Below are 14,462 nucleotides of genomic sequence, written 5' to 3' on the forward strand. Positions count from 1 at the left end.
TCAGAGGACTGAACTTTCTTTTCAACGGGACTGGATGATGGTTAAATAAAATTATTTTTTTATAATTTTATTTATTTATTTATATTTATAAATATATGGTATAATTTTTAAAATTATAATTTTTACAATTTTTTTATATTATTGATTCGGTATTTTTATGATAGTTTGATTAATTTTTTTTATATCTTTAATATTTTTATTATTTATAATATTATCATTTTTTTTAATTTTTTATGCCCAACACTTTTTTTTATATTTCTTTAAAATATTATATATATATTTTTTTATATATAAATATATATTTACATATTTAATTAAATTTATATACTTATATTTTTAATTATATACATGTGTATATATTTAATTATATATATTTATATATTTTTACATTTAATATTATATTTTTTAATTTAATTTAATTTATTTTTTATTTATTAATATATATAATAAAAGATCGACAAAATAAAAAATTTGCTCAAATATACAATCATACTATCTTATCAATCCAAACAAAAATAGTTGATACTATCAAACATTAATGAACCATCATTCAAATATGTTTAAATTTGAATATTAATAAATTTTACACATATTTAACTGTATCTGATATTAATGAACTCTCGTATAAATCATTCAATTAAATTCTTATTATTTTGTTTGGAAACTTTGCCCCCTTAGTTTTTGTTTGTTACGATTGTCAACTCTGTTGATTTCTTTAAAAAATTTGTTAGACTTTTTGTTATGATATAAAAATTTAAATATAAATAATTTTTTAATTTTAAGGTAATTTCTTACAGCCAAATATAAATATAAATTTATTTTTATAAAATAAAGAATATGGAAATATAATTTTATATATTAAATAATTAAAATATTTTTTATTTTTATTTAAATAGCTAAGTAATTAAAAAATAGTAATTTAATTTTTGTTTGTAATTTAGAAAATTCAGTTTTATCAATATACCATTTCTTAGACAGTAAAAAATAAAAAATTAATAATTTTAATTTTGAAATTTTGTTTTCTAATTCAATAATAAAAAAAGATGTTAATATGTCTATATGCTGATAAATAATATGTATATAAAGATGATGAATATACTTATATAATATTGTTTGGTGCATCTCCCATTTTGAAAAAATTAAATTAATTATATGAATACAAATGTTTTATTTTAGTATTTGTTCTTCAAGTTTTAAAGAGAATAGAACAACAAAAAGCTTGATAATTTCAGTTAAAATTGATTTTTTTTTTCCCCTTCAATTCAGCCTCGGTTTTATCAAATATTTCTAATTATACTAACAATATTAAAAATTAATCAAGAAAGTCCTTAAAATTGTTGGACCTCACTTTCAATACTTGAAACCAATCTTTAACTCCCTTCTTAAGAATAAAAAGAAACATTTCACATGGTATTAGTTATATCGCCTCCAACAAACTCCATAATATTTCTATAGTTATTTAAATAATTTAATATACACTTTTTTTTTATGGTACTAATCAAACAGTTATGATTTAAATTGAGAAAATTGACTCTTCTATTAGCTCTAGATCTCTAGGGTGATGAAAACTCTCCATCAAAAATGATATTGTGATTATCATATTAGAATGGTTTTACCTCAATTTCTCTAAGCAAGTCTCCATTCAGATTTTGGTGTCTTCTTCAACAAATTTTACATCCTCCTTGATACACTTCATTTCTCACTTAGAAACATTCTAAACTCTGTGTAAAGTTTTCTCCTTGGTTTCTTTTTAATGCTTTTGGGGCATAGTCGAACATTGATCTTCAATCATGCTCCACAAGAGAGTGTTTTTTCTACTTTATGCAAGTTGTTTGCCCTTGATACACTCTATAAAAAGAGTGCATTTTATTTCTTTCATACGGAGGTTATTTATTTTTACTCCAAAAATACTCATATTATTTGATGATATGTTATATAAGTTATCATAAGTTTGTTAATTGGTACTTGACTAGCATAATAATTAATTTTTTTTTACTACACTAAAAAGATTTTCATGCTCCTATTGAATTATTTATTCATTTGTCATAATTCTTTTTGTAATACAAGAGCCCAAAAAGCGATCCGAGATAAAGTTTTTATTTTTTAATTATTAATTTAAAATAATTGATTAATTTATTTTATTTTTATTTAAGTAAAATTTTGAGAGAAAATAAATTAGAGACGAAATTAAAAATAATTTTGAGAAAAAGTTGTGAAAATTTAGGTTCTGAAAATATTTTTGAAAGAAAAATTGAAAACAATGGGTCAAAGTCTACATAAAAAAAGTTCGACCACGTAGGATTGCCTAGTAAGCAGTCTCGACGAACCGTAGTGCGTCCCGTGGCAAGGCGCGCTGACATGGGTGCTACGCGGGCGATCTGAATGCCCCGCGATCGGATAGTTAGGATTGATTACGTGCTTGTGGACATCCCTGATTCATTTTCTCCTTAGACGCTATCAGACAGTCAAGATTAATCGTGATGAACGATCCAAATTTATTTTCTCCTTAGGCACAGATGATCGAGATCAATCGTGATGGACGGTTCATATTAACGCGAAATGGTTATAAATACTTCGTATCACACGGGAACCAGAACCCTAGTCGTCAGCACCTGCCTGAGAATAAGAACAAAACGCTGGAGAAGGAGGCCGACCGCTGACCGCCGCCGCACTAGAGCCACCACCGACCGCCAAAAAAGGTAAAAATTCTCCTCACTCGCTTGGAATTTGATTCTGGGTACTCCTGTGGCCAAATCAGAACAAGAGGGACGATAGATGCTCGGCAGAGCCGCCACAACTAAAACTCTAAAATTCTTCCGATGAGCCCTTTTTTTATTCCTGTTTTATATGATTTTTTGATTATTGTGTTCACCGTCCTTTTCTGTGTAGGGTAGCCGAAGAAAGAATCTTAACCGCGAAGGAGGACTGGCGGAGCCACCGCACCCGGAGGTCACCCCGTCGGTAGGTTCGATTTTTTTGTAATTTTTTGACCAAACGATGCCCCTAATGTGTTTTTTGTAGGAATACGGCCAAAACCGATCAAAACCGGCCAAGCCAAGACGAACTGTAACCGTGGGCGGCGGAGCCGGCACCAGAGCACGGCGGCGGCGCCGTTTCGGAACTCCAAAATTTGTCGGAATGAGTTTTGGACACCAATTTTAGATTTTGTGGGGGTATTTTTAGGTATGTGACAAGTGTTTTGAATTTTACAGAAAAATTTCAAAGAACCCGGTACCCGTTAGAAGGCGTAGTAGATAGCTCAACGTCTAGAAACACCGATCTGGGTAAGGATCCTTGAACCTATTCTCCATTATGATAAAATGAGATTTAACGATATATAATTTTATGTTTTGTGAAAAAATTAAAAATCCTAAAAAAAAATACAGGTTACTAGTAGAACTGGAACCAGTTAGTTCACAATTGTATTGATTATCTGTTTATTTTTCTGTATTGTCTTACTTGTTTGATTTTCGTATAGTACATGTTTTTAATTTATAGTTCAATAGTTTTATCAACTTATCTGGTTATTTTGGTTATATACCATCAGCATGAGTGTAGTTTAATTGATATGTAAATGTGATATGAGATATTAGTATGAGTTTGTTGGTTGGTTGTTTGTTGATGAAAATTTGCATGTAAAAGACTTGTTAGTTACCTAGAAAAATGGCAGACGGGTTCGGTACATAAGAAACTCTACCGTAAATGTTATCTCAGTTGGACGGAATTACGAAATCCCTTACTAGAAAGGTTTGGAAGATATGGTTCACTCTCATATTAGATAGGATATCAAGGCGATGGAATGTTTGGGAATTCCCTTACTGGAACGTTACCTCAGTCGGACGGGGTTGAGAAGTCCTTTACTGGAAATGTTTAGGAGATATGATTCACCCTTATACCGGACGGAGTATCGAGGCAATAGAATGTTACCTCAGTCGGATCGAGTTGGAAAGTCCCTTACTAGAAATATTTAGGAGATATGGTTCACCCTCATACCGGACGGGGTATCGAGGCGATAGAATATTTGGTGTCCATTATCAGACGAGGTATGAGGACGACCGGTCAATTGTAAAATTAGATATTGGGTTCATGAGTAGGCAGGACACCCCTATAGACCCCTAGGGGTACCAGTAAGTAGGTAAGAAAGAAAAACTATTATTTCTCGTTCTCTTATGCGTGAAAGTAAAAAAATGATATGAATATGGGTTTTCATAAATTGTCTTTGAAAAACTCATTATGTTAAGTATTAAACAAATATCTTCAAGTTCTAAATGTATTTAAATAAAACAATGGGTCTATTAGTTTTTTTCTAATTTTTTTACTAATCTTCAATTTTTTATATTTGTAATTAGTATGATATTTTTACTAATCTAATATAACTCACCATTTCATTAATTATTTTAAATCAAGATAACCAATATCAAAATCCGGATCAATAAGAGAGTTGTGAGTAGTTCACTATTCAGACTCCTTCAAGTGCTAGTAAATGTTATCTTAGGATGCTTAATTATTCGTTTTTCGTTTTATTTCTTTAATTTTTGTTTGTCTTTTAGAATGAATATTTTCGTAATTTTATTGGATATTCAAAATTATTGTGTAAGGAATATAAACCATAATTTCATTAATTGATTCTGCATTTAATTTATTTTATTTTTCTTTAAATTATGAGTTTCTATATTTTTATAATAAATATTTGTAATTGATAGAATTGTTAAATTTTAGTGGTTTATTTCTTTAATTATTGCAATAATAAATATGAAATAATTAATTTCTATAATAGCTTGTAATAGATAGAGATTCATATGCTATTTAGTGGTAGTTGTAAGCTATCATACATTCTTAATTATGTGATCATTATCAAGTATCCACATGATATTTCTAAAAATTTCTTGTTATCTTATGACTAAGTATCTATGCAAATTAGATATTTATCATTTGCTATTAGCTTCCAACTATCTTTTGATATATTAATCTATTATATTATATAAGTATACTTGAAAATTTTATGTCTTAATTCTTTGTTATTTGAATAATTTTTAAATATAAAAAAACAAAATTAATGCATAATATATACAATAATTTTCTGTTTAAATTTTTTAATATAAATTAAAATTTAATTTTTAATTGACTAGAATTATATATTAAATAATTTTTAATATAAAAATAAAAATCATATGACAATAATAGTATTTATACAAATTTTTTAAATATAATAGTTTATACATATATATGTCTAATTAAAACTTTTATCATAACTAAAACGGTTTAATTGATATAGTTTAATTATATTAATTTTAGAAAATTCTACTTTTATGGTATGTACTCATAAATCTCATGCATAAATTTTATTAATCATCTCATTTTTCTTTTAACAACAATTTAAAAAAAAAACACGTAGAACTCCTTGGTCAACTTGCCTTGTGAGGTGGGACCTACACGTCCGGTTGCCACGTAAGCAGCAGTCCAGCTGCGGATAGGCCTTGATTACAACAACCAATATTTGCCACTCGATTTCAATGCTCTTTGCTGTCCTCCCTCCCACAGACATTAAACGACACCGTTTACATGGGTTTAAGAACAGACATTTCCTTTTGGTAAGTATAATTGGCTTCCCAGTGATTTGATTATCCATTTATCCCTATCAAACGAGCTCAGGAAGCTTTCCATTCTTTTCTCTTTCTCCTCTGATTCCGCATCTTTGTCTCTGTCATAATTCTTCTAAAAATCAAATACTTGTTTTCGTTAATCAACTCTCAATGGCCTCAATCTCGGCTACTTGTCTTAGCTTCAAAGCTTCATCAACCAAATTTAATAGCAGGATTAGCCAGGTTCTTTGATACAAAACTATGCTCATGATGTTCATATTCTTCATTCTACTTCTAGTTCTTTATTTTCTTATCTATGTTGAACAGGTAGGTATTTCAAGTTCAAGATCGAAGTTAATTTCATATAGCTTTGCCAAGGGTTTAAAGGCTTCTCGTTTCCGAATCTCCTGCGCAGTACGTAATTAGCTTAATTCCTCATATCTTCTATCTGCACGTTTATTTCCTCATGTAGTATTAATATAAGAGGAATTTGGCAGGCAGCGAAGCCAGAGACTGTGGAGAAGGTATGTGAGATTGTGAGAAAACAACTTGCTCTGAAACCTGAGATACAGCTTACTCCTGAAACCAAATTCACGGATCTCGGTGCCGATTCTCTTGACACGGTAACTCCAAATGTTGCTTTAGTTCGTTTCATTTTGTCTAAACAGCAAAAGCATGTATATGTATAGGTATATGTATATGTTATATGGAGCGAATGCGCAGGTTGAGATAGTAATGGGGTTGGAGGAAGAGTTTAACATCAACATTGAAGAAGATAGCTCCCAGAACATAGCAACTGTTCAAGACGCTGCTAATTTGATTGAAGAATTTGTTCAAAAGAAAGCTGAAGCTAGCTGAGTCAACAACTCGGTTTCAAATGACTAATTAGGACTTAGTCTCATTTCAATTTAATCCCTTCCTTCTCATTTTTTATTTCCATCTCCGCAGACGTTTTTGTAATTCTTTTAGCGAGGATTCTGTCTGAAGAATTTGATTGCACGGGTTCATTTTATCCTTTAATGCTAGAATTTTGTTGAATCACGTTCTATTCTACTTTAATTTTAAGTAATAATTATTTGATAGAGGGTATTTATATTTTTAAATTTTTAAACACAAAAGCGTATTTATTTAAGCTTATAAGTTTTTTTTTTTAATTATTTGAAAAGATTTAAGCTTATTAGTTAGCCACAAAATTCTTTTTTTTTTTAAATAATAAAAAAATGTTTGAATGAGGAGTTGTGTTTAATTTTGTTGTTGCAAATCAGGATTGTGATTAGGGCAGTGTGTTGGTCCAAAAACTGATTGAATTAAACTAGGTCGAAACCAGACCAGGACCAAAAAAGACATAAACCTCGAATTAAAATATGGATCATATAGGTTAGTCATGTTTGATTTGCACTGAATTTAGTTATGGTTCGTTATCGATCCAAATTGAATAAACTGCATTTGTTAGTTTTATGTTAAAATATTTAATATTAAATTTATTAAATCTAGCATAATGAAAACCTAGAGGCTTGAGCCTGGAGGTTGGAGGAGCAATTGAATGAAGTGGAGTATAGGGAGTTGAGAGGCGAGAGGGTGGAGGAGACTAAGTAGAGAAGCACGACTTCATGAGTGGCATAGTGGAGCCTAAAGGAGGAGTAGCTAAGTTTGAATAAGTAGTGGGTTAAACAACTAATACCAATAGAGGACATAAGAGATGAGAGGACAACTACATCTATAAGTGAGGCAAGAGGACAGAGACAAGCAAAGAGGCACAACTCACAACTCACGAGTGAAACACTATAGTGGAGGCTGGAGGAGGAGCAACCATAAGCTAAATGTGACCATAAGAGGCGTTTCTCACGACTCACAACTGAGGCACTAGAGTGGAGCCTAGAGGCTGGAGCCTTGAGGCTGGAGCCTGGAGGAGCAGTAGTTGTTCACGACTGTGAGCCAAGCATGAGACTTGAGAGGCGAGACCATAAGAGGACAAAGGATACAAGAAAAGAGGAGAGGCATGGGGCGTTAAAAATTTAAGGTAGAAGAGCTCTAAATGCATTTTCTTAAAATTTTATTATCAGTTTAGGCCGAGACTGCATCGGTTTAGATTGAAAAATTTAGTCCACCTATGAAAGGACCAAAATATTTGGTCTAGTCCAATTCGGTCTAACTTTTCAATTTAGACTAGGATTTGCACGTGCCTAACTATAGTTACTCCTTGGTTTATTTTGAATTATTATATAAATTAATATTTGTTACACCATATAAATATAATAAAAAATTAAAAATTGGATACTAAAAATTTTAGAATTAAAAAATAATAAAATATGTTAATGATGAAATTTTAACATATTAAATATTTTGTATAATATACTTAAATCTTAGTAAATATTTTAATTAGATATGAGAATCTAAGTACAAAATTTACATGTGAAAAGGGGCATGTATGTAAAATTTGTACTATTAAGAAGATTTATACATACTTTGTAAAATTTAAAAGCAGATTGCACATAAATTTTGCATATTAAATTTGGAGTTAGATGTAAAAGCAATATATTAACGGGTTGAGGAAGACAACTTCAAAGCACAAGAAAAAGAAGTAATCCCCACAACATGAAAGAAAGAAAAACAAGGTGGTACTAATGGACCAAACCTTGGTTAACTATATTTGATTGTGCTTCTCTAGATAAGGCATAGGCAATCAAATTATAATATCTAAGAATCTCATAAGAGTCAAAAGGCACAAAAGAACTATTTAATAAAAGAAACATCCTACGTAAGTAAACTAAAAACCGTTTAATAAGTAAAGTAGTAAATATATTCTTGTAGATTACCTGACAATATACTTTGAGAATGATATTATCAAAACCCATACCTCTACCAATTCCAAGTCATAATAGAGTCTTGGTACTTCAACGAGCTCAACCAAACTGAATATCGATATTCTTTGTATGCCTGCAAATAAGAACTCTTAATCGAAGTCACGACCCACAATATGTAGTTCTGCCTAACCATCCTTAATAATTGATGCATCAACATTCAATTTGATAATCGCATGTGGAGTTGGAACCTATGTAACTATGGCGTATGTTTGTACTTTATATTATAAGGTACACCGGCCTTTTATATGGATTCTTTATAATTCATGTATGTATCCTTGTAATTTATGAAATAGGTTAGTTGATTCATTCAATTATCGACAATGAACGCTTAGCAACATGTTCAAGCATATACATACTGTCAAAGCAAATGTTTAATTGTTTCCTCACCATTTCCACACAAAAGGAAAATGTGATCAAAATGCATACCTTTCCAAACAAGTCTTGCTCTTAGAGGCAAAATATCTTTAGAGAAGTGTAACACCCAAAATTTTTCTTTTATTTTATTTTAATTTTATTTGAATTTTGTCTAATTTTGTTTTATTTTAATAATTAATTTATAAGGTTTTAATTTAATTTAATTTAATTTAATAGAAATAATAATAATAATAATAATAATAATAAAATGGGGTAAAATTATTTTTAGAATTTAATTAAAATTGATTTTGGAAAAAAGGGGTGAAAATTTGGATTATGGGAGTGTTTTTGAAAAGAAAATCGAAAACCGAGGGTCAAAACGTAATTTAAAAAAATAGTGCAACGTCAGTAGCTGCGTCAGCAACCCCGGCCAACCAAGAGACGCCACGTGGTAGGGACGCTGACGCGGGAAGCCACGCGGGATGGAGACACGTGAGCGATCCACGTGCGCGTGATCGGACGGCCCAGATCTGTTCCCGCGCGTACAGACGGCTCATATCAAAAGCACGCATGGACGGCCCAAATCTAACGCGTGTGGACAGCCCAGATTTAATCACGCACGGACGGCCCAGATCGCATCGCGATGGACGACCCGTATTTATTTTCAATTTAATTCCGATCGGACGACTCAGATTAAATCATGATGGACGACTCAGATTAAAAGGGGAAGGTTATAAATAATCGCATCCACACCCAACCCCAAATCCTAGCCGCCAGAACCCTCGCCGGAGAAGACGACCCAGCCACCGGAGGAACCCGCTGCCGCACTAGAGGATTTTCTGGTCGCCAAACGAGGTAAAATTTTTTCCCTTGGCTCGTTTTTCGATGCTGAACCTCCCTGTGGCCAAATCAAAGCCAAACCACCAGCTAATTGGCCGAAAAATATCGCCAAAGTTCAACAGCACCACCGCAGGTTTTCTCGATTTTTGCCTCCGATGAGGCCCTTCTCGGTTCCCGTTCGATGTAATTTTTATACCGTTGTGACCATCGTCCTTTTCTATAGAGGTTGTCTGGAGCAAAACACCAAATCGCAACTCGCACCGGAGGGGTCGCCGCACACGAGAGCTTCGCCGCCGGTAAGTCTCAGTTTTCTGGAATTTTTTTTGCCCACCGAGGGCCTTAAGGGTATTTTATCACAAGAAGCAATGCAAGTTTGGCCGAATTCGGCCGAAACGGCAGGAAACGGCCAACCCGAGGCGGATGGCCGCTGTGGGCGGCGGCGCCGTTGTCGAAGCACGGCGGAGCCGCCGTGCTGGAATTCCAAAATTGCCGAAAGGGCCCTGGGTCTAATTTGGGATTTTTTGGGGACATGTGCAGGTACCGGAAGTGTGTCTCAGTTTCCGAGAAAAAATTCAGGGAATCTAGGGACTGCCCGTAGGCGCAGTGAAAACCTGATTTCAGACTCCGAAACAAGTAAGGATCCCTCACCCTATTTCCTATTACGGCATTAAAGCTTAATAAATGATAAAATGGTATGTTATGAATTAATAGTTATGTAAAATTAATTAAGGTTACTAATGGAGCCCGAATCTGATGTATTTTTTGGTCAGGTGTTGTTTGATTTATTTTACAGTTTTGAATGCAGTATGGTGTCTGATGTGTTTATTTTATAGTTTCGTATGCATGAATCACGGTTTAATTTATTATGGTTTGAATTATTATGAACCCGATGTTGTGTTGCCTTGTTTGGTGTCCATTACTGGTTTATGTGTTTGTGATTGATTGGATAATTGAGATTAAAAAAAAATAGAAAAAGGTATGTGAATTGATAAATGGATAATGTTTGACAGCCTGACTAGATATCCTGGGAGATGGTGGACGGACCGGATCCATAGAGAACCCTACTGGGAACGTGGTCTCTCATATCGGACGGGGTATGGAGACCTTATGTATTTTGGCGCTCATACCGGACGGGGTATGGGGACGACCCGTTTCACCCTCATACCGGACGGGGTATTGAGGTTTATGGTTTTAGCGCCCATACCGGATGGGGTATGGGGACAACCCTGGAATTAAGTTATTAATGTGAATGGTTCACGTGTAGCGGGGACCCCCTATGGATCCCCATGGATACTAGTAGGCTGATAAAAGAAGAAATTTATTGTCTGATAATTGAAATACAAAAGCATGATATGTGTTATGTTACAGAGTGTGCATGATCTTTTGATGTTTATGATGTTATCGTTTCTCATAAGTTGTTTTCATGAATCTCACTGAAGTAAGTGGACAGTAACGGTTTTTATTATTAATAAATGAGTTTGTTATAAATTATGCTCTATTGGTCATTTTTGTTTTCTACCAACCTTTACTTCTGTAACAGTGAAATAGTGTGATGTCTTTACTGGGCTAATGTAGCTCATTCCTTACTTAACCATTTCAGATCATGAGAACTTGGTTCCCGAGCCCGTTCTGCAGGAAGACAGCGAGTAGAAGCCTAAGAATTTATTAGTTTTCCTTATAGCATTCATTCATAGTATTTTCTTTAGTTAGTTTATTCTTTCATACATTTATACGTTTTAATTATTGTGTAAGGGATGTTAATCATAATCTATTTTATTTCGCTTCCGCACTTAAAATAAATATATATATTTCCTTTTAATTTCCAGGGCCGTTACAAGAAGTGTCACATTATGTGCTTGACAGAAGGTAGAACTGGGGTTGCCCATAACTTTTTCCAAGGCATATTATCATCTTATTTTGAAGTGCTAAGAGCTTCAATCCCTCATGTATACCATGCATGATTATACCTCGATTTCACCATACAGCTTCATTTTTTCCTCATGTATGTAGACCAGTCAAATTAGATCCTGAGGATTAAAAATGGTTTTAATAGTATATGTTCTCTATGTTGGGCCTTGTGGACCATTCAAATCAGAATTCAAAATCACTTGAGAAACCAACGATCTAAGGTGTGTGGGCACTATACCCAATTAACTTGTTATTCATCTATCTTATCATATTAAAACATTTTAACCATTCTCATTTCTCCATTTTAACCCATCTTCAAGCAACTCTCTAGTAGCAATTAAACTACCTCATGCATGACTAGGCCTGTATCTAATGGTAGTTGATCTATGATCTATGTTCCTATAGTATCTTGCTTGCAACATTTATATAGTAGTGAGGTTCTAACAATAATCTCCAAGATTGCTTAGCCAACAATGTCTTGTTAAAGCATTCAAAATCTCTAAACTGAAGGCCACCTACCCATTTACAAGACCATAATTTTGACCATCGAATCCAGTGCAAAGCTTTATCATCATCAGTTTTACCCCACAAAAACTTGGAAATAAGTTTCTCCAGCTGAGCACATATTGGTTTTGGGATTAGAAATGGACTCATAGCCTAGGATGGGATTGTTTGTGCCTTTTCCTCTAACAGAACCTTCTATCCTATTTTTTAACAATAATTTGAGTGACAGTTCTATATTCTTTTAGTCAATCTATTCACCAAGAAATTAAAATGAGAAGAAAAAAATCTACCAATAGGTGTAGGGAGGCCCATATATTTGTTGTGGTATTATATTTCTCGAATACTCAAGATTCTAGACAATTAATGTTCTCTCCAGAGATTAATTAATGCCTTTAGAGAAAGTTATGGCTAGTTTCTAGGAATGTATTACTTGGACTGATACTTTTGTATAACTAGTAAAGATATGTTGAATTTCATGTAATTCTTTAATGTTGCACTTCCAAAGATAATACTATTATCTACAAATAAGAACTGGGATAAAAAGGGTGCATTTCTACAAATTTGGACACAATGGATTCTTCCCTCTACCTCTGTTATACTCAACATAGCAAAAAATGCCTTTGCACATAAGCAAGATAAGCATTATTTATTATTTGCCTCCTTAAAATAAAAGCCAAATATCATTAAGAAAAGTGTTAATCACATTATGTGATTAATTTCATAACAATACTATGTAAGCTAATAGACCTATAAATCAGAAGAAATATAATAATTTATAAATTTTGGGATTAAAATGATGAAAATGTGGTTCATGTCCTTAAACTCTTCATTATTATTTAAAATTCCTTAAAAAATGCAATACATCAAGTTCTACAATAGTCTAGAATTTTTGAAAGAAAGTAGAAGACATATCATCTGGTCCTGGTACTTTTGTAGGGTACATATGTTGAAGGGTAATGTAGCCCTCTGATTATGTATACAGTGATAAAAGTTTATTGTCATCCCTAGAGTGGCTTTGGGTTCTAGAAAATATAAGAGAGTGTTCATTTTACACGTCATACTTAAACTAAACACAAATAATATGTTTTTAGAAAAACATCCTCCAATTTTCTAGTATCATATAGTCGTTCCCTATTAAAAAAATTTATTTTGTATGTTATATTTCTGCATTTCCTTGTGGATGCTCTACCATGAAATAATCTTGTATTTTTATCCTCACAAAATAATTAATGTACTTATGATCTTGTATTCCTCTTTGTAGTATAATTCATTTAATTCTTTTTTTCTTTATGTTTACCAATGTTATCACATCTTCAAATTGACCCCATGTTTGTAGATGTCCCAATTCAGCTCTAATATGATTTATCTTGGACTTTATATTGTTCACAGTTTCTTTTCCCCACTATTTTAGATCTTCTAGACAATTTTGTAACTTACCAGGTAGATTTATTCTCTTCGTAGCCATGCATTTTTCACCAAAGCTTAATGGTTATTTTTGTTCATGCCTTCTCTTAACACTTCTTCCTTATAGGGTCAAAAGGATAGGATCATGATTTGAACCACGTCAGATAAAATGTTGAACATAATAATGTAAGAATAAAGATTTCTAGGATGGAGAATCAATATATCAATGGATATGTTCTTGAATATTTTCTATTCTTAAATACTCCATGTGAGCTGGTAACCAGAATATCCAAGGTCCTGTAAGTTATAATTCATTAAGCAATCTCAAAAGATAGCCACATGATTCATATTTGATTTTCTTCCACCCACTTTTTCATATGTAAATAAGATATTACTAAAATCTCCGCAAGCCACCCATGGTCATGCATTAATATGTTGCAACAAGTTCAACAAAGACAAAGTGTGAGATTTTAATTAGTAGTCCTAATCTTATGATTATTGGGTAAGTTTTAGATATTTTAAGAGATTTATTTATCACAGTTAACTAGTTTATGATTTTGTAGGATTATGGTTGTAGCTCGTGTATAAATTTGCTAATTGGGAATAAAAAAATTGCATAAGTTTTTCAACATTTTTGTCTTCTACTTAGAACTTATTTAATAAAATTCTTGAGTGAATTTTATAATTTGTTATTCTACCTCACTTAATTTTATAGTCAATAAGAGAAGTTCTTTTTATTTCATAACCAGAATTAAGAGTTAACATCTGGTATTAGTGTAAGGTTATACAGGAGATGACAAATAACTGAATAGGTGTGAATTCGACTCTTCCCTCACTGCCATTACTCAAAGGAAGTGACTACAAAGTGTAGAGCATAAAAATGAAGACTTTCTTCATTTCCCAGGACTTGTGGGACCTAGTTGAGAATGACTATAATGAAGTAAGTGTTTCAGCTAAAGCTCTTAAAGAATCTAAGATGATAGATGTTAAATCTCTATTTTTCATT

At 32.4% G+C, this 14,462-nt stretch overlaps 1 protein-coding gene across 1 annotated transcript; it reads left to right on the plus strand.

Moving 5' to 3' along the window:
• The first annotated feature begins 5,600 nt into the window (after positions 1–5,600).
• ACP4 (acyl carrier protein 4) lies at positions 5,601–6,623 on the plus strand. The gene is made up of 4 exons (XM_022053263.2): positions 5,601–5,825; positions 5,910–5,996; positions 6,080–6,205; positions 6,306–6,623. The coding sequence occupies exons 1-4, from the start codon at positions 5,754–5,756 to the stop codon at positions 6,438–6,440; spliced, it is 420 nt and encodes a 139-aa protein (XP_021908955.1). The 5' UTR covers positions 5,601–5,753; the 3' UTR covers positions 6,441–6,623.
• Positions 6,624–14,462: the final 7,839 nt, after the last annotated feature.

Source organism: Carica papaya, chromosome 9 (genome assembly GCF_054855325.1).
Source record: "Carica papaya isolate Zhongbai chromosome 9, ASM5485532v1, whole genome shotgun sequence".
NCBI classification, from domain to species: Eukaryota; Viridiplantae; Streptophyta; class Magnoliopsida; order Brassicales; family Caricaceae; genus Carica; species Carica papaya.